Source organism: Asparagus officinalis, chromosome 7 (assembly GCF_001876935.1).
Source record: "Asparagus officinalis chromosome 7, Aspof.V1, whole genome shotgun sequence".
Taxonomy (NCBI): Eukaryota; Viridiplantae; Streptophyta; class Magnoliopsida; order Asparagales; family Asparagaceae; genus Asparagus; species Asparagus officinalis.
In genome coordinates this window covers 27,889,599-27,908,682 of record NC_033800.1, presented here as the reverse complement: position 1 = coordinate 27,908,682, position 19,084 = coordinate 27,889,599, and the positions used below count along the sequence as shown (strand labels likewise).

At 36.2% G+C, this 19,084-nt stretch overlaps 1 protein-coding gene across 3 annotated transcripts; it reads right to left on the bottom strand.

Annotated features, from left to right (window-relative positions):
* On the bottom strand, positions 214-17,568 carry LOC109850212 (protein LURP-one-related 11-like). Of its 3 annotated transcripts, none has more exons than XM_020420172.1 (4): positions 17,398-17,568; positions 1,096-1,376; positions 786-1,013; positions 214-690 (listed from the first exon to the last, which is right to left on the bottom strand). In XM_020420172.1, the coding sequence occupies exons 2-4, from the start codon at positions 1,327-1,329 to the stop codon at positions 556-558; spliced, it is 597 nt and encodes a 198-aa protein (XP_020275761.1). In that variant the 5' UTR covers positions 1,330-1,376; positions 17,398-17,568; the 3' UTR covers positions 214-555. The 3 variants fall into 3 exon arrangements, with proteins under 3 accessions (XP_020275761.1, XP_020275762.1, XP_020275760.1); XM_020420173.1 differs by having other exon boundaries at positions 1,096-1,320; XM_020420171.1 differs by lacking the exon at positions 17,398-17,568 and having other exon boundaries at positions 1,096-2,221.

The window sequence follows — 19,084 nt, the reverse complement described above, 5'->3', positions numbered from 1 at the left end:
ATTGTTTCTTTGGTGCGCTATTAGTGCAAGGGATCAAGAGCAACTAATTACATCGATATACACATGTAATACTATAAGCGAGTGATCACTATGATTTTATATACGAGACATCTAATTAAAACATTAACAACAACAAAAAGGATTTCATCCCAAATATTTGGAGTCGACTACTAAATCAGAACATTTGATAATGACAGCACATCAAAAGAATTGGAAGCAATAGGTAGAGGTTGTATAATCCACAATTTTTTGCTCAAATACTTGTATATAGCCAAATCCTCAAGACAGTACATGATGAATTTATGAAACTTAATGCACATAAAAAATAAAAATAAAAATAAAAAAACTCTTCTGACTTGTTTCAAACAAAGAAAGATGTTTCCATCTCAAAAACTGAATGAGAAGAGTAGCGAGTTTGATCCCAATGCCTCGTGCTATTGGTTAACTCAAAAAAAATTATTAAAAAATCAAACAGTTCACACAATGAAAAAACAGCACAGCAGCAACAGCAGCAGGAGCACAACAAAGAACTGGGTATTATTTCTGGGAATCACATCACATGCTGTGGTTGATGAGTCCACAAACAATCGCGAGTGACATAATCAGTAACTGATCATGATTAGGCTCAATCATCAGTGTTAACACATCCTCTCCAAGTGCAACTCCACAGCTTGTATGCTTCCTCTTCACCTGAAAATCACCAAATAAAACTCTCACCAATGCTTAATTTTTTTACTTAAACCAATTTTTCTGATACTAATTTACAAGATGTTCTCAGTCCGTACCTCTGCTACTGCCTCTCCTCCAACGTCCAAAATCTTGTACTCGCCCTTACACGCTGAACCCAGAATCTTATAGCTACTTCCACTCCCAACTGTAACTTTGGCTTCAAAATTCTTTTCTCCTCTCAATATCCTGCCGGCCTTTCGAGCTCTAAACCAGCAGAGTTCTTGCCCTTCTCCGATTGATCCATCACATCGATATCCTTCCCATTGACTACGAACTCTCAGTTTCTGTACAATAAGCAAATAATCTTAGTCAACAATTTACTAATTAAGTGACGTGCAATACATTTAATTCCTGTCATAAGTTTACCTTTCTAAGTATTTTACTGAGAGTCCTGCCGTCATGATCCATTAGATACACCTCATCGCTGCACTGCGAAGCATAGTTATCAACGCGATAGGCTATCCGGCCATCAGAATCAAAAATGGCGCATCCATTTCCATTGAACACGAGCGATTTCATCCACATTGTAAGAGTTTGTATCTCTGGAGAGAAGGAAGAAGGAGAAGACAGCTGGTGTGCTCGAGGATAAACCTTAGCCATAACCAGAACTCAGAAACAAACTACTTTGCATCACTACGACAATCATCCTCCCAATTTATATGAGAAATCCAAGGTCAGAACTCCTTCGCTAACCGTGTATTGAGATATATTATATTGGGTTTGTATCACACATGTAAATTACAGTACTCTTTAGTTGAAAAGAAGAAGATGCTTCTCTAAGAAAATAATTTGGAATTCTTTAGACATAAAGGGTACTCTACAATTCATGCTTTATTCACAAACTGAGTGTCACATGCGGTTCTCTGAAAAGTAAATCAATAGTGGAGCATCTAATCTAATTGCAAATCTAGACCTGGGATTTTTATAGAATGTGGTCTACACCATATGGAAATCAATTATGCATGATTATAATTTTCAAATAGAACCCTTACTTTACTTGATCCTTTCATATTAAGAATTAATACTGGTCTGAAAAACCAAGAAAGGTCACTGAAAAGCTACAAATGACATCGTAGTATGAACTTAAGCTGACTTGTACCTTTATAGAAAGATAGTGGAAGAAGTTGACGGGATTTGTAGAATACAACCTCTCTACACAAAGGAAACTTTTATTGATAGAACACTAGAGAGTACATCACTTGCTCTTACAAGAACATCTCATTTTCACACAACTCTTTTATTTTTGTGGACACTAACACAAGCCTACACTACACACTCAAACTCTCAAGCTCACTTCTTGCTTGCTTGCTTGCTTGCCCAAATGAGAGCTCAATACCACTATTTGTAGTTGTTTAAGAGGGCTAGGAAGTGTGTGGAAGAGTTAATCCTAGCAGTGGCGGATCCACGCCCTATCATGTGGTGGTTCAAATTTTATTTTTTCAAGTACTACTATTGGAGACGTAAAAAAAAAAATTAGTAAGAAAGCAAAAAACTATTTTTAGAGAAGCAAAAATAAAGAAAATAGGAGAAAAGTAGATATATAAAAACAATTATTTGGCTTATCTTCATAAATGGATACATTGAAAGGAAAAGAAGCAAAAAATAAGGTGGAGGTAAAAAAAGAAAGAAAATAAAGTAGAGAACTTGGTTGGTAAATAGCAAACTAAGAAAGCTTTGGGAGTTTCGAACCTGTGACCTCTTAGAAGATAGAGGCAACACTAGTACCGCTGGGCTATAAGTCACTTATGTTTACTAACAGATATGTATAATATATATAGAAAACTTATAAATATGAGGTGGCTGAACCAGTTTGAACAGGCATGGGTCCGCCCCTGAATCCTAGTCATACATTACTAAGAAGTTTCTAGAAAAATAAATACTAGCCATACACTTGAATCTTCCTAGAAACTTCTTGATAGATATTTTGTACGACGTTACTAGAAAGGAGTTCTAGAACGTTGTTCTAGAACAATCTAACAGCATCTCCAACCCAACTCCAAAAACCTAAAATGGAGCAAAAACTGCGCCAAATCTTCCTCCAACCGGATTGCAAATTCAGCGCCATTTTGATGATGTGCTATAGTGTTACGCCAGATTTGACGTAACACTGTAGATATGGAGATTTTGGTTTTTCCCAAGTTTGTCCTTATAGTTTGTTATAACAAATTAAATATTCTAACTATATCCCATTTTATAGTTTGTAAATAAAATGAATATTCTTTTTGGTGTAAAATTTGATGTAATGGTTGGAGATGGAATAGTGATTTGGTGTAAAAACTATACCAACTTGGTGTAAAAACTACACCATTTTAAGTTTTTGGGTTGGAGATGCTCTAAGCTGGTGAGTAATTCTAACAGAAGTGGCAGGTGAAGCTTTCTTCTAGATGGGGATTTAAGCAAAGCTGACGCAAGTGGATGTGCTAGGATATGCATTTACTTAAGAGTTGATTTCAGAAAACACCCTTAACTTAGTTTTGCAGATGACCCCCTTAAGTATTTTAATTCCCTTAAACCCCTAAACTTTGATGGTTTCTGCACATAAGCCCCATAAACTTCTTTTATTCCACTAAACCCCTTGAAGATTTTTCACTTTGACCCTGGCCCCAAAGTAAGACCGTCAAGTCCAACATATCATATACCTGGGCGTGACCAAAAAAAATAAAAGCATGAAATTCAAGGAACAATAAATACTTTAATTCCCCTTACAAGGATGAAGCCCTAATTAACGTACAAAGTTGCATGAGAACTATACGTGGGATAATGAAGCATAATTTGCCTATTTAATTTAGCCAATCGTTTCATCAAAAGAAAACTCCAAAGCTTCTTCCATAATTAAAGAACTTTTAAATATCAATTTGCATCTAGAGTAGGATCTGCGCGAGAGAGATTGTGTTGTGATCTTCTACAGTTTACCAAGTGCTCCAACCTGTAAATGCATACGAACTGCATATATTTTATTTTTAGAGAAGAGAGCAAGGAGTCGCGGTCAACCTCGGATGACGCGACGGTCGACCGCAAACGTGCACATGACTGAGAAAAGTCTCTGGACTTTTCACAGTCGACCGCGTGGGTTCTGCGATCAACCAGAAAAACCCTGTAGGGGTTTTTTTAGTCTCGGTCGTTGGATCCGGTCGACCGCACGTGGTTTTACGGTCGACCGCGAGTCGAGTCTACAGTTGAGTTTGGTTTTCTGACCCGTTTCGTTCTGAGTTGATATATAATCTTAATCCTAATTAATTAAGGTTAAGCAAGTACATTTTGAGCAGTCTTTGAGAGGGGGTTGCTGCATCCAATTATGGAAGAATTGTGAGAGACCTAGAGGCTTTGTTTTAGGGTTTATGTGGTGAGATTTGTAGCCCTATTTGTATTCTCTTAATTTCTAATAGTAAGAACTCCCCCCCCCCCCCCCCCCCGACGTAAATAATTTGTCGAACCATGTAAAATTCATTTGTCTTGCTATGGTATTGTGTTTAGCTTATTAATTGTGATTTATCTCATTCTTGTTCGTGTGGTTTTGAGCTTCTGCCGTACACAACAAGTGGTATCAGAGCTTCAGATTTGGCTAAAGGCTTTTTCGAAGGAGTCGGTGAATGATTCCAATTTGAAGAGTTAGATCGACAACAAGGGAGAAGCAAGCACATCAAGTTTGTCTCCTACGAAGGCGATACAGAGTCTGAACATCAATAACACCAAGATTGATATTCCGAAGTTTGATGGCAAGATAAATTTTGGTTTATGGAGATGCCAGGTGATGGATGCATTGGATGCATAGAATTTTTAGGAGACTCCTGAGTTACAAGAGAAACCCGCTGCCATGGAGGATAATGTTTGGAAGAAGATGAATAGTAAGGCTTGTGGAGTTATTCGGTCATGCTTAACGTCAGATCTTATTTATGACATGATGGACGAAACGTCGGCGAAGAGAATGTGAGAAACGCTCAATGAGAAGTATCTTACGAAGAGCATTGAGATGGCTTCACTTGAAGAAGAGGTTTTACTAATTCAAGATGAAGAGGGGAGTTTCCATTAGGGAGCTTGTAAATAATTTCACGAAGCTACTTTTAGATATGGTCAATGTGTACATCATGGTTGAGGATGAAGACAAAGTGATGCTACTTTTGTGTTCATTACCCGAGGTTGATTATGGTAGTTCGTTCTCACTATGATCAACGGAAGAACTACTATTAGCTATAAGGATGTGACCTCAGCTTTGATGAATTATGAGTTAAGGAAGAGTGTTGGCGAACCCTCCGAGAAGGCATTAAGAGATGCATTAGCAGTTCGAGGTCATAGTCCAAACCATCGCCAAGTCAACCGCTCAAAATTGAAGAACAGAGGTGCCTTTAAGAATGTTGGTAGAAATCAATATCGATATTATAAAGAAAAAGGACATTGGAAGATTGACTGCCTAAAGTGGAAGGATAAAGTCGGGAAGAACAAAGGGAAAGTTGTACAAGCTTCAGAAGTGAATGTTGCAAAAGGTGTTGGCGAACATTCAGATTCAGATTCTTCGGGCTATTCATGCCCTACACTATAGTCGGTTTGCTATACCGACTCTACAGAGTGGATATTGGATTCGGGAGCCACATATCATATTTGCCCTAGGAGGGATTGGTTCTCCGGCTTTGAGGAGCTAGAAGGAGGGGATGTCATGCTTATGGAAAATGACCACATATGCCCTATTGGTGGTATTGGTTTAGTCCGGATTAGGATGCATGACGGTGTGATGAGCGAGTTGAAAGAAGTGAGGTTTGTGCCGTAGTTGACAAAGGGAATCATTTCTCTTGGTACTTTGAAGGCAGCTAGTTATCGGGTGATCTTAGAGGATGCTACCGTGAAGGTCACGAGTGGTTCTATGTTGGTGATGCAAGGTGTTAGAGAAAACAACCTATACTACTTGAAGGAAAAGATAGTTACACGGGGTCTGGCATCTTCTATCACTACAGAGGAGGATACTACCACCCTATGACATATGAGATTAGAATACATAGGTGATAAGTCTCTGCAGTCATTAGCAAAACAGGGACTATTGAAAGGTGCTAAGACCTGCAAGATGGAGTTGTGTGAGCATTGTGTACTTGGGAAGAAGACTGGAGTGAAGTTTGACACCGCTATTCACAACACCCAAGGTATATTAGATTACGTTCACATAAATATTTGGGGCCCTTCCAAGAACATATTACTTAGTGGGGCCAACTATTTTATCACTTTTATTGATGACTATTCCAGGAGGAATTGGGTATACCCTATGAAATATAAACATGAGGTCCTGGATATTTTTGTAGAGTGGAAGAAGAAAGTGGAGCTGTAGACAGGTAAAAAAGTGAAGACTCTACGTTTAGATAACGGTGGAGAGTATAAAAGTGATCCGTTTCTGCAATTTTATTAGGATCACGGTATTAAGCGATACTTCACAGTTCTAGAGATACCGCAATAGAATGTGATGGCTGAGAGATTAAACCGTACCTTGCTGGAGAAGGTGTGATATATGATAACACAGAATGGATTGCCTAGATCCTTTTAGACCGATACGTTGGTTTATGTGAGTCATCTCATTAATAGGTTGTTGTGCATTGCGATATAGGGGAAGACTCCTTTGGAGCGTTGGTCTGGTTCGGTAGCTAGTGACTATGAGTCACTTCAGATATTTGGGTGTCCTGCTTATTATCATGTTAGTGATGGTAAATTGAATCTGAGGACAAGGAAGGTAGTTTTTATGGAATTTAGATATGGGGTTAAAGGCTTTAAGTTATGGGATCCACAGGACAAGAAGATAGTTATTAGTAAGGATTTCACATAATTTGATGAGGCGTACATGATGTTGGCCTTCTTGTTTTGATGATGTTTAACATACAATTTACCACTAATATTGTTTGTCAAGTATTTGTGTTTTCTTATTTATTATAGACAAACAACATAGTTGGAGGATGGATGGAATAGAGCTTCAACGATGATATCCAAAGGAGGTTGGCGGAATGTCAGTGAAGTAATGCAATTCAAAGTTAAAGATCAAGTTCAAGCTTCATCCGCATGTGTACCAAGTTGAGCTACAATGAAGATCAAGATCAAGCTTGGGTAACTTAGTATAGATTTTATATTATGTGTGTTAAGTACGTTAAGCTCGATATCATATACACACACATTTATTGGTTTCCTTTTATATATATGTAGTCACATATATATACAACACAAGTTTTTGTTTTCATGTTTATAAATATGAAATTACATATTTCATATTTATTATTGTGATTTGGTTTAACTACTTAGATATGAAACAAATATATTTTCATACTCCTATGTTTCATTCTCTAATGTATTTGTGAAAATGTCATATTCTTAGTTTTTGGACTTAGCAATAATCATATACATATCTTATTAAGTCTATATAATCATTATGCATAGTTTCAAAACATGGTTTATTATCTTCATATTGTAGCGTGTTTATTATCATGTCTACAATCATTCCCCAAAGTTTTATATTTTTTAGAATTTATTTGATATTTTTAAACAGTGTTTTAAAATCAAAAAAACAATTTTCAGAACCAGTTTTCTGTAGTATCAGATTTTGGTCGACCGCTCCGGTCGACCGCTCATGTGTTCATTGGTCAGTGGGCAGCAGAGAGTTTGTCGGTCGACCGTCGTGGTGGACCGAGAGATTGAAATTTCCATCGGTCGACCGCACCGGTCGACCGACGAAGTTCTGTGTGTATTCTCAGTTTTAGATCTGGTTCGCGGTCGACCGTGAATATTTTCGGTCGATCGCCGATCTGTCAGTTCTGTTCCAACGGCTATTTCTTGTTACTATTGGCTGGGGCTTTTTTATCATTTGTTTAGGGTTTTTGCTGTTGTTTCCTCTTCCTATATAAACCCCCAAACCCCCTTCTATCTCAGCAACCAAGAGAATGTTTTAACAAGTTTTAAACGAGTTTAAGTTTGTTTAGTTTGTTTTTAGGGTTTGCTGTTACAAAGAGGAGTTTGCATCATCTATTAAGGAATTCATCTTCAATATCCTTTCATCCTCTCTTTGTGTTTTTAGAGAAGTTTCCTTAACTCTATTTCCTAGCATTTCTACTAGCATTTCTACTATTGTATTTCATATCAATCTTATTACTAGTTCTTATTGAGTTAAGTTTTTATTTATATCTCATTGTTACACACACCCATTTGAGCTTATTGTATTTGCATACATAGTATATTAGGGTGGTGAGAGTTTGTAACATTGAGTGTGAGCTTTCTTTGTGTTCTCATCCATATTAGAGAACAATCAATTATTGTATTTGTTACATTGTGAGTGTTGTAAGGTTTTCGATGAGCTAGAAACCGAGTGTGTTGTGAAGTTTTCAGTGAACTAGAAAACCGATTGTGAGGAGTGACGTTGATCGGTGAGCGTTGAAAACCGACACTATGAGGTGTAAACGTTATTCGGGTGAGCATAGAAAACCCGGTTGTGATAGTGGATTTCTCCCCGGGAGTGGGGAGCGGAGACGTAGGACGGAAGGTCCGAACTCCGTGATCATATTGTGTGTTTAAGTGTGCTTTGGCGTTCATTCATATTTGTGCTTATTGTTCATATCGCCAATTGTGCATTGCTCATTGTTATTTCATCCACTATTTCATTTGTTTATGTTACCCTTGTGTTTCCATATCCTTACATATATCATATTGTATATCTCTTTGGTAGGATATATCATCTTGTGCTAGTTTATATATCCTTGCATATAATTTTATCATATAGGATATATTCTTTTTGCTCATATTGTTTATCCTAGCTTACATATCTTATTGTATTTCATTCTTGCTAGGATAACTTGTTAATGAGTTTTAATTGGCATAAAATCAGATTAGATTAGCATACGATCCTAATCACCCCCCTCTAGGGTCTAACAATTGGTATCAGAGCTTGGTGCTCTTTGATTTAAGGACTAACCGCCTTGAGTTAAAGATCCAAGTTATCTTATTTGTGCTAATCTAGTTATGATTACTTTTGTCTTGCTTGCATATTTTCATATATATATATCATGAATATGAATATGTTTCGTTTAGGTTATGATTCAAATGTTGCTCCTAAATTCATTAATTTCCCTTATGCTCAATGGTGCTCTAAATTTAAAATATTTGTTGAATCTAGAAACTTTGATTTATGGGAAATTATAGATGATGCTTATATTGTGCCCACTTCAGAGAAATCCAAGTGGAATAAGAATGATCATCGTATGTTTACGATGAACAATATTTTATTAGAATATTTGCTAAATGCTTTTAATTCATATATGTCTAACAAGTTTGTTCATTTTGATAGTGCTTACAAACTTTGGAAATTTATAGAAGCACATCAAGGGGACTTGGAGGAGATACGACAAGCTTTGGAGGATTCTTCTTCAAGTTCATGTGGAGCATCATGCACACGGCCACAAGAGGATAACTCTTGTGTAGTAAGCGATTCCGATTCCGAAAATGATTTATTTATTGATGAACTCGCTTATGCATATGAGAAATTATCGCATGCCTACACTAAATTGCAAAATAATTTTATTGATCTTAAAAGCAAGCATGTTAGTTTAAAATACGATCATGAGAAGCTAGTCTCCAAGTTTGATATCATTTCTCAAGAAAATGTTGGCCTTAAAGAAATTAATGATATGTTAAAATTAGAAAATGAAAAATTGACTTCATCCATTTCTAGCTTAACTCATGCTAATAAAGATGTCATGCTAGAAGTAGAATTCATTAGAAATGAATTTGATTCTTTTAAGAATAACCATATATGCTCTACTTCTGTTATCAATGATGTTGTGACCAATAATGAATTGAATCTTGTGAAAAACCGAATATCATCTTTAGATTCAACCCTTAAAACATGCATTATAGATAATAAGAAACTTATGGACTTGGGTGCAAAGTCTAGTACTACAACTTCTAAACCCTTACACTTTGCACACTTGTATAGTAAAACTTAATTATAAGTACTCCATTTGTGGTCGTAAAGGCCATTTAGCTAAGTTTTGCTATAATGCACAAAAACATAAGAATATTAATCCTTCTTGTGCATCTCATAAGGCTTCTTCTTCATCACATGTACACACACATGCACCCATTGTTCATCATAAGCATGCTAATGTGTATCATTGTGATTTTTGTGGTAGAGTTGGTCACTTAGCCAAGTTTTGTTTTGATTTGCGAAAAGTTTCTAAATCGCAAAATATTTCAAGTAGACCAACATTATTTCAAAATGTTTCTCATTTGTAAAATAATCTTAAAAGACCATCTTTACATGCAAATGTTCCTCATGCACATCCACATGGTCAACATAACCAAATGCATCCTCTTCATTACACTTATTGCAATTGAATGGGTCATTTACATAATTATTGCTATGACCGGACCCGTGCACTAAATACGCCCAAATGGGTTTATAACCCTAGGGCTTTGAGCTTGAATGATAGGGGTCATATTCCTAAATCTTTTGGTACCAAGAGTTCTTGGGTACCAAAACAAATTTAATTTTTAAACCAAGAATTTTAGAGTTTTTATTTTCCTTTTTCTTGGTTTTGAAAAATGTATTTTAAACTTTTAAGAAAACAATTCCTTTTATTGGTCAAATTCTTTTGTTTTCATAATTCCTAGTTTTGATTTTGATGAGAGGTTTGTATTTATATAACCCTCTGGATTTATTGGGTGTTTATTCCTAAATCATGTTTACCGGATGCTAGAATGATTATATGGATTGGAACAAGCTTAAGAGCTTGATATGTTGTTGCCTCTCTTGAAATTCTTTTATCAAAGATTTTATTTTGAATTATTGCTTTGAATTTATTATATTTCATTTATATGATGATATTTATGTGTTTGTGCTTATGGATCATCTATTTGTGCCTTATAATGTATTCCATATGTGGTTTGATCAAATCCCACAAAGAAAATTTTCTTGATTGATCAAACATCGTTTTTGGATTTAAACTTTGATTTATGATTTCTTTTGGTTGATTTGTTTTCATTTGAAAACTTTATGCATGATTCTCATGTTTCTCTTCTTTTGATTTCATAAATCTACCTATACAAATGGTTTTTATGTTCTTTGATATGAGACACTATCTTTTCACCTTGATATATTATATATGTTCTCATTGTCTTTATGTATGTGAGTTGTGTTTTAGCATTTTTTTCCATCTATGCTTGCTCACATGTTTTTGCCTTAGTCTTCATTGCATATATTTTATATGGCATTTTGATAGGGGGAGCAATCCCTATATTTGCTTCATACTCACCTATGCTTATTGATAGGGGGAGCTTTCGCTCTCTTAATTCATTTGTCCCCTTTTTGATGTTGTCAAAGGGGGAGAAATATTGTGAGTATACATTTCCTTATTTATATGCATGTGAATTATAATTATAATATTCATTTCCTTCATGCAGTATATTTCTTTTTGTAAATTGTTTTTGTCATCATCAAAAAAAGAGGAGATTGTTTGGGCCTTCTTTGTTTTGATGATGGTTAAACAAAACAATTTTAGCCCCACTAATATTGTTTTGTCCTAGTATTTGCTGTTTTTCTTTTATTTATTATAGACAACAAACGTAGTTGGAGGGATGGATGGAATAGAGCTTTCAACGGATGATATCCAAAGGAGGTTGGCGGAATGTCGATGAAGTAAATCGCAATTCAAAGTAAAGATCTAAGTTCAAAGCTTCATTACCGCATGTTGTAAACCAAGTGAGCACAATGGAAGATCAAGATTGCTTGGGTAATGTAGTTTAGGATTTATATTATGTGTGTTAAGTACTCTAAGCTCAATTATCTATACACACACATTTTTATTGGTTTCCTTGTATATATATGTAGTCATATATATATATACAACACAAGTTTTGGTTTTCATGTTTATAAATATGAAATTACATATTTCATATTTATTATTGTGATTTGGTTTAACTACTTAGATATGAAACAAATATATTTTCATACTCCTATGTTTCATTCTCTAATGTATTTGTGAAAATGTCATATTCTTAGTTTTTGGACTTAGCAATAATCATATACATATCTTATTAAGTCTATATAATTATTATGCATAGTTTTAGAACATGGTTTAGCCAAAATGTCAAAATTCACATGTTTACATTGTCATATTTTGGACTATTTTGTAAAATGATGATATTTTTCATTTGGGAAGTCATTTTTGGAAACCAGTCGTTGTAGCGTGTTTATTATCATGTCTACAATCATTCCCCAAAGTTTTACATTTTTTAGAATTTATTTGATATTTTTAAACAGTGTTTTAAAATCAGAAAAACAGTTTTCAGAACCAGTTTTCTGTAGTATCAGATTTCGGTCGACCGCTCCAGTCGACCGCTCATGTGTTCATTGGTCAGTGGGCAGCAGAGAGTTTGTCGGTCGACCGTCGCGGTAGACCGAGAGATTGAAATTTCCATCGGTCAACCGCACCGGTCGACCAACGAAGTTCTGCGTGTATTCTCAGTTTCAGATCTGGTTCGCGGTCGACCGCGAATATTTTCGGTCGACCACCGATCTGTCAGTTCTGTTCCAACGTATATTTCTTGTTACCGTTGGCTGGGGCTTTTTTATCATTTGTTTGGGGTTTTTGCTGTTGTTTCCTCTTCCTATATAAACCCCTAAACCCCCTTCTATCTCAGCAACCAAGAGAATGTTTTAACAAGTTTTAAATGAGTTTAAGTTTGTTTAGTTTGTTTTTGGGGTTTGCTGTTACAAAAAAGAGTTTGCATCATCTGTTGAGGAATTCATCTTCAATATCCTCTCATCCTCTCTTTGTGTTTTTAGAGAAGTTTCCTTAACTCTATTTCCTAGCATTTCTACTATTGTATTTCATATCAATCTTATTGCTAGTTCTTATTGAGTTAAGTTTTTATTTATATCTCATTGTTACACACACCCACTTGAACTTATTGTATTTGCATACATAGTATCATACATAGTATATTAGGGTGGTGAGAGTTTGTAACATTGAGTGTGAGCTTTCATTGTATTCTCATCCATATTAGAAAACAATCAATTATTGTATTTGTTACATTGTGAGTGTTGTAAGGTTTTCGGTGAGCTAGAAACCGAGTGTGTGGTGAAGTTTTCGGTGAACTAGAAAACCGATTGTGAGGAGTGACGTTGATCGGTGAGCGTTGAAAGCCGAAACTGTGAGGTGTAAACGTTATTCGGGTGAGCGTAGAAAACCCGGTTGTGATAATGGATTTCTCCCCGGGAGTGGGGAGCGGAGACGTAGGACGGAAGGTCCGAACTCCGTGATCATATTGTGTGTTTGAGTGTGCTTTGGCGTTCATTCATATTTGTGCTTATTGCTCATATCGCCAATTGTGCATTGCTCATTGTTATTTCATCCACTATTTCATTTGTTTATGTTACCCTTGTGTTTGCATATCCTTACATATATCATATTGTATATCTCTTTGGTAGGATATATCATCTTGTGCTAGTTTATATATCCTTGCATATAATTTTATCATATAGGATATATTCTTTTTGCTCATATTGTTTATCCTAGCTTACATATCTTATTGTATTTCATTCTTGCTAGGATAACTTGTTAATAAGTTTTAATTGGCATAAAATCAGATTAGATTAGCATAAGACCCTAATCACCCCCCCTCTAGGGTCTAACACATGATAAGACTTCAGGTTCCTCGGCAGGTGGAGGAAGACCAGATTCGAGAGATATCGTAGCAGGTGGAGAATGATGTGACTCCACCCACTCGTGATAGCATTGTATCTATTAAGGCTCCTACAGAGGTGACATTGGGAGGAGATGGGATGACAGCCGGGCAGATAGAGGATACAGTGGATTGTGAGGCTCAAGAGCAGAGTCATCTTTAGGAGTCTATTGCAGCGAATAGACCTAGAAGGGTGATTCGTTGGCCAGCTAGGTATAATGATGTTATGATCGCATATGTATTATTAGTGGAGGTCGTTGATGATATGATTCCATCCACATTCAGGGAGACAGAGTCTAGCCCCAATTTGATCAGGTGGAGGGAAGCTATGGATAAGGAGATACGATCTCTTCAGAAGAATGACACTTGAAAACTTGTAAGGCTACCTAAGGGGAAGAAATCTATTGGTTGCAAATTGGTATATGCGAAGAAAGAGGGATCTTCTATTTGAGACATTAGGTACAAACCCAGATTAGTTGCCAAGAGATATGCACAGGTTGAGAGCATTGATTACAACGATGTATTTTCACCCGTTGTGAAGCATTCGTCAATTCGGATTTTATTAAAATTGGTGGCACAGATGGATTTGGATTTGGTCCAAATGGATGTTAAGACAGCCTTTCTACACGGAGATTTAGATGAGGAGATCTACATGACGCAACCCTTAGGATTCAAAGCTACAGGAAAAGAAAATTTGGTGTGTAAGCTGAAGAAGTCTCTTTATGGATTGAAGCAATCGTCGCGACAGTGGTACAAGAGATTCGACAGCTTTATGATTGGCCATGGGTACACAAGAAGCCCATATGACCCATGTGTTTACATGCACAAGCTACAGGATGGTGAGCACATATATTTGCTTTTACAAGCTACAGGATGGTGAGCACATATATTTGCTTTTATATGTTAACGATATGCTTATTGCTTCCAGGAATTCTTCGGCTACATATATTTGCTTTTATATGTTAACGATATGCTTATTGCTTCCAGGAATTCTTCGGCTATTCAAAAGTTGAAAGAGGGGCTGTCATCCGAGTTTGAGATGAAGGATCATGAAGAAGAAAAGAAGATATTGGGTATGGAGATCGAGAGAAACGGGGTGAAGGGGAGATTGAAGCTTACACAGAGGAGTTACTTGTAGAAAATGTTGAAGAAATTCAGCTTTGATGGTAATAAAAAAGTAGTTAGCACTCTATTGGCTCCCCACTTCAAGCTTTCAGCTAATATGTCACATGTTTCAGTTGAGGACAGAGATTACATGTCGAATGTTTCATATATCAGTGTAGTAGGTAGCTTGATGTATGCGATGGTGTATACGAGGCCAGATTTGTCACAGGCCGTGAGCATGGTATCGAAGTACATGCACGACCCCAGGAAGGGTCATTGGGAGGCTGTGAAGTGGATTCTACGGTATATTAAAGGTATCGTGGATGTTGGATTGATTTTCCAGAAGAGTGAGAAGAATGGGCAGGATTGTATTAGTTACATGGATTCAGACTATATGGGGGATCTTGACAAGTGTCGGTCTACTTCAAGATATGTGTTTACATTGGCAGGAGCACCGGTTTGTTGGAGATGTACACTTCAGTCTATAGTTGCTCTCTCTAGTACAGAGACGGAGTATATGGCGGTGACTGAAGCTGTTAAGTAGGCTTTGTGGTTGCGTGGACTGTTGGAGGGCTTGGTGATTGCATAGGAGACCCTTCGGGTATATTGTGATAGCATGTCGGCTATCTATTTGGTAAAGAATCAGGTTTATCATGCACACACAAAGCATATAAATGTCATATTCCACTTTATTCGTGATGTATTAGATGATGGAGACGTCATATTAGAGAAGATCCACATGAAGGACAATCCTGCAGATATGTTGACCAAAGTTGTTTCAGATGTGAAATTTAGTCATTGTTTGAAGCTATTGAACATTCTCAGTGTTGAGGGCCTTTGGAGGTCATTTGGGTGAACTATGTTCGGCTTGATTCCTTGGGCAAGAGGATATGTAGGCAGTCATGTTTGATGCAGCTGGTTGAATTTGTTGATTTCCATGAGGGAGATTGTTTGAGATCTCGTTTGGGTTCCCGACTTGTTATGGATTGAATCCATTAAAGTGGGTTGTTTTCACTTCATCCTGGACGTCACAAGTGTGACATTTGGATGTTTTGGTATCGGCACAGTTCTGGTAGAAACGTTCACCGATGTGGAGAATTGAAGAAATGGCGAGCACAACGACGAAGACCGCAGGAAAAACATCAGGAGATATTCTGGCAGTTTCACGATCAACCTCGGATGACGCAATGGTCAACCGTAAATGTGCACACGACTGAGAAAAGTCTCTAGACTTTTCGCGGTCGACCGTGATGGGTTCTGCTGTCAACCGGGAAAACCCTATAGGGTTTTTTAGTCTCGGTCGTTGGATCCGGTAGACCGCGCGTGGTTCTGCGATCGACTGTGAGTCGGGTCTGCAGTTGAGTTTGGTTTTCTGACCCGTTTCATTCTGAGTTGATATATAATCTTAATCCTAAGCAATTAGGGTTAAGAAAGGACGTTCTGAGTAGCTTTTGAGAGGGGATTGTTGCATCCAATTGTGGAAGAGTTGTAAGAGATCTAGAGGCTTTGTTTTAGGGTTTATTTGGTGAGATTTCTAACCCTATTTGTATTCTCTTGATTTCTAATAGTAAGAACTCCCCCCTCCTTTCCCCGTGGACGTAGACAACTTGCCGAACCACGTAAAATTCGTTTGTCTTGCTGTGGTATTGTGTTTGGCTTATTGGTTGTGATTTATCTCGTTCTTGTTCGTGTGGTTTCGAGCTTCGGCCGCCCACAACACACACTTCATATTAACAATAATTATACGTTAGAATATTATAGAAAAATGTAAAAATATATTAATGTTATAACTGTAGTTGTTTTGTGATCAATCCTTATGTAACTAAATTTTTATATACGTACACGGAGACAAACCAACTACCAGAGAAGGAACGCGAAGTATACTGTTCTATATACAAGCATATTGATCTCCACTAAAGCATAATTTAACACTTGTCGTGCTTCATATTTGTAAAAAAATAAAGATAGCGCATAGAAAAATTTATGTTAAACCAGTATTTGTTAATTGACTTTCCAAGACGCAGGGACTTGGAATTCACATTTTCTAACTTGTAAGTTTTCATTTGTCGTCAGATATCATCTTTTGAAGAACATGTATCTCCTTCATACAATTGAAGTTGAATATGATGCTCTTGAAGTAGTGTTCGAGTCGCAGACGGGTGAAAGTTGTGCTAAACATTATGGGCATGTTGTGGATACGGCTATAAAACTAGCTAAGACTTTCCGATCCTTCTCTTTTAATCGCATTGGAAGAGCAGACAGTATGGTGCCTCATGCTCTAGCTCAGCTCCGTGTCTTGGTTGGATAAGACCCCTAATTTTTTGAGTGCGAGGTTAACCATGGATAATGTACTCTTTAATTCCGGTTAATGAAAATTACTCTATTTCCCATTTTAAAGAAAAGAATATGCATCCTTCAGCATGAATGCTGCACGCTGTGATCCATATAATGGGAATTCAAATGCTGCACGATTTTTCACATGTATAGATCAAAACAACACATAGATGTGGGTTGTTCTAATAGAAATAATACTCCACAGAGGAAAAGAAAAGAATATCTGTAATAGCCCAGTATATATATATATATATATCACATGTCAGTGATTTTTACACCGCTCATCATGGCTGTAATTCTTTTCACCGCCTCCCAACAGTACTAAAGAGGAGGAAAAGGGGAGAAATTAGGGTTAAAAAAAATAAAAGAAGAAGAAGAATAGGAAAGAGATAGTGAAAGGGAAAGGAAAAGAGAGAATTTCATCTAAAATGTAAGTTAACCCAAAGGTATAAACCCTTCTCTTTGTTGATTTCTTAATTTCATGAGATTTAATTGATTTCTTAAGAAAAAAGAGAGAGAAAAGAAAATACTAACCCTAGATCCAGCTGCGGTCTTGTCGTCGGCAGCTCCTGGTCGTCGGCCGCTCTTGGTCGCCAGTAATCTCCTGCTGCAATCCTACCACTAGGGCTAGAGAGGGAGAGGACGAGAGAAAGAGAGAGATGCCTCTGATGTCCAAGCGAGGGAAAAAAAAGAAACGAACAGAGAAGAGAACGGAGGTTGAAGAAGAGATAGAGGAGAGAGAAAGGAGAAATATAGTTAAATAGCATATTTTCTTTGGGACCCCTGAAAGTTTTTTAGGTTGTATATAGGTCTAAATATAAAAATGACTGGAAAATCTCTGTTAGGCCCTGTCATTTACTCAGTTTGCGAACAAATCCAATCTGAAGAATAAAAGATAACTTTTAGACTTGATAAATTCCCTATAACCCTCTACCTCATCATAAATTATTAGGAAGTCCAGAAGCTAGTATATGAGAGTTATAAAATTTTGATAAAGTGCTAAAGTTAGCAATAAGCTCATATGTATCGTAGATTTTAATTATTATTGGTTATATTTGAATTTATTTAGCTTTAAATTATGAATTGATTTACCTATAATTGATATTAGTTTTATATATTTACATTATAGGTTCTGGTTGATATTCAGGAAAATAATAGTTTGAGAAAGTCGTAACCACTAGAAGTGAGTTCATTTCTCACTAGTATTTTTACAATATATAATTGTATGAGTACATAGTACTATGTTTGAATAATCTTGTGCTTGAAAAATAAACAGTCTATTATTTTTCGTGTATATGAAAGTTAAATGTGATTTCATCTATTTCTGTTATGGTCTATCCTATAATACGATGTTAACCACGTATAAGATATAAAAAGAAAATTTGATTTTATATAAAATATAAAAAGTGAATTTGGCTCTCATGCAGTTTCAAATAATTGTGGGTAGTGCTTTATTTGAAAGTTTTTGATGAAGTATTTTAAACGTATTTCAACAGTTTAATGGATTCAAAGATTTATTTTGACTCGGTATCTGATAAAAATAATGAAAAATGAAAAATTTGTAAACTGTTTTAACTAGGATAAGAAGTTTTACCTTGTCCACTTCATTCGAAAACAATTGTAAATTTTGATACGTAAAATATTACTCATTTGACAAGTGATTCTCTATGTTTTCAAACCCTCTAAAAGTCCACTATTGAGTAATTTTGCCTACCATATGGTGAATGCACCTTATTTGGCCCCTTCGTATTGGCCTTCTGTATTTGCCCTCCTAAAATTTGTTATGGTCCCCCTGTATTTGGCTAGTAACCTATGATGGTGATAGGTGCATTTGATTCCCGAGAATTATCTGTTATATGATGCGTTTTACGCATTCCCATGCTACTGGGCTATAATTTGTAACCTTAGTGTGACCAACGAGATGACTTTTACATTCATGAATAACTCATCGAGAATTAGGATTCTGACAATTGACTGTGAAATGAAGAAAATAATAATCCTCTTGTTTTGTGCAAATTAGTAGTTCTTTTTCTTTCTTAATGATTACCTTGATTAAAAAAGTTTAATTCTATGAAATATCTCAGTATATTCCGTTGGACATAAGAAAGAAAATATAATTGTTGCATTCTTTCTTGAAAACGACAATATTATGATATTTGGATCGTATTTTGCTATTTTTGAATTTCTTTGTTGCATTCTTTCTTGAAAACGACAATATTAT

Bases quoted from the DNA above. Each gene is read 5' to 3' on its own strand.
- LOC109850212 (XM_020420172.1), bottom strand. From the start codon at position 1,329: ATGGCTAAGGTTTATCCTCGAGCACACCAGCTGTCTTCTCCTTCTTCC. The intron at 1,014-1,095 runs GTAAACTTATGA...CTTATTGTACAG, and splicing joins TCAGTAAAATACTTAGAAAG to AAACTGAGAGTTCGTAGTCA. The intron at 691-785 runs GTACGGACTGAG...GGTGATTTTCAG, and splicing joins GAGGAGAGGCAGTAGCAGAG to GTGAAGAGGAAGCATACAAG.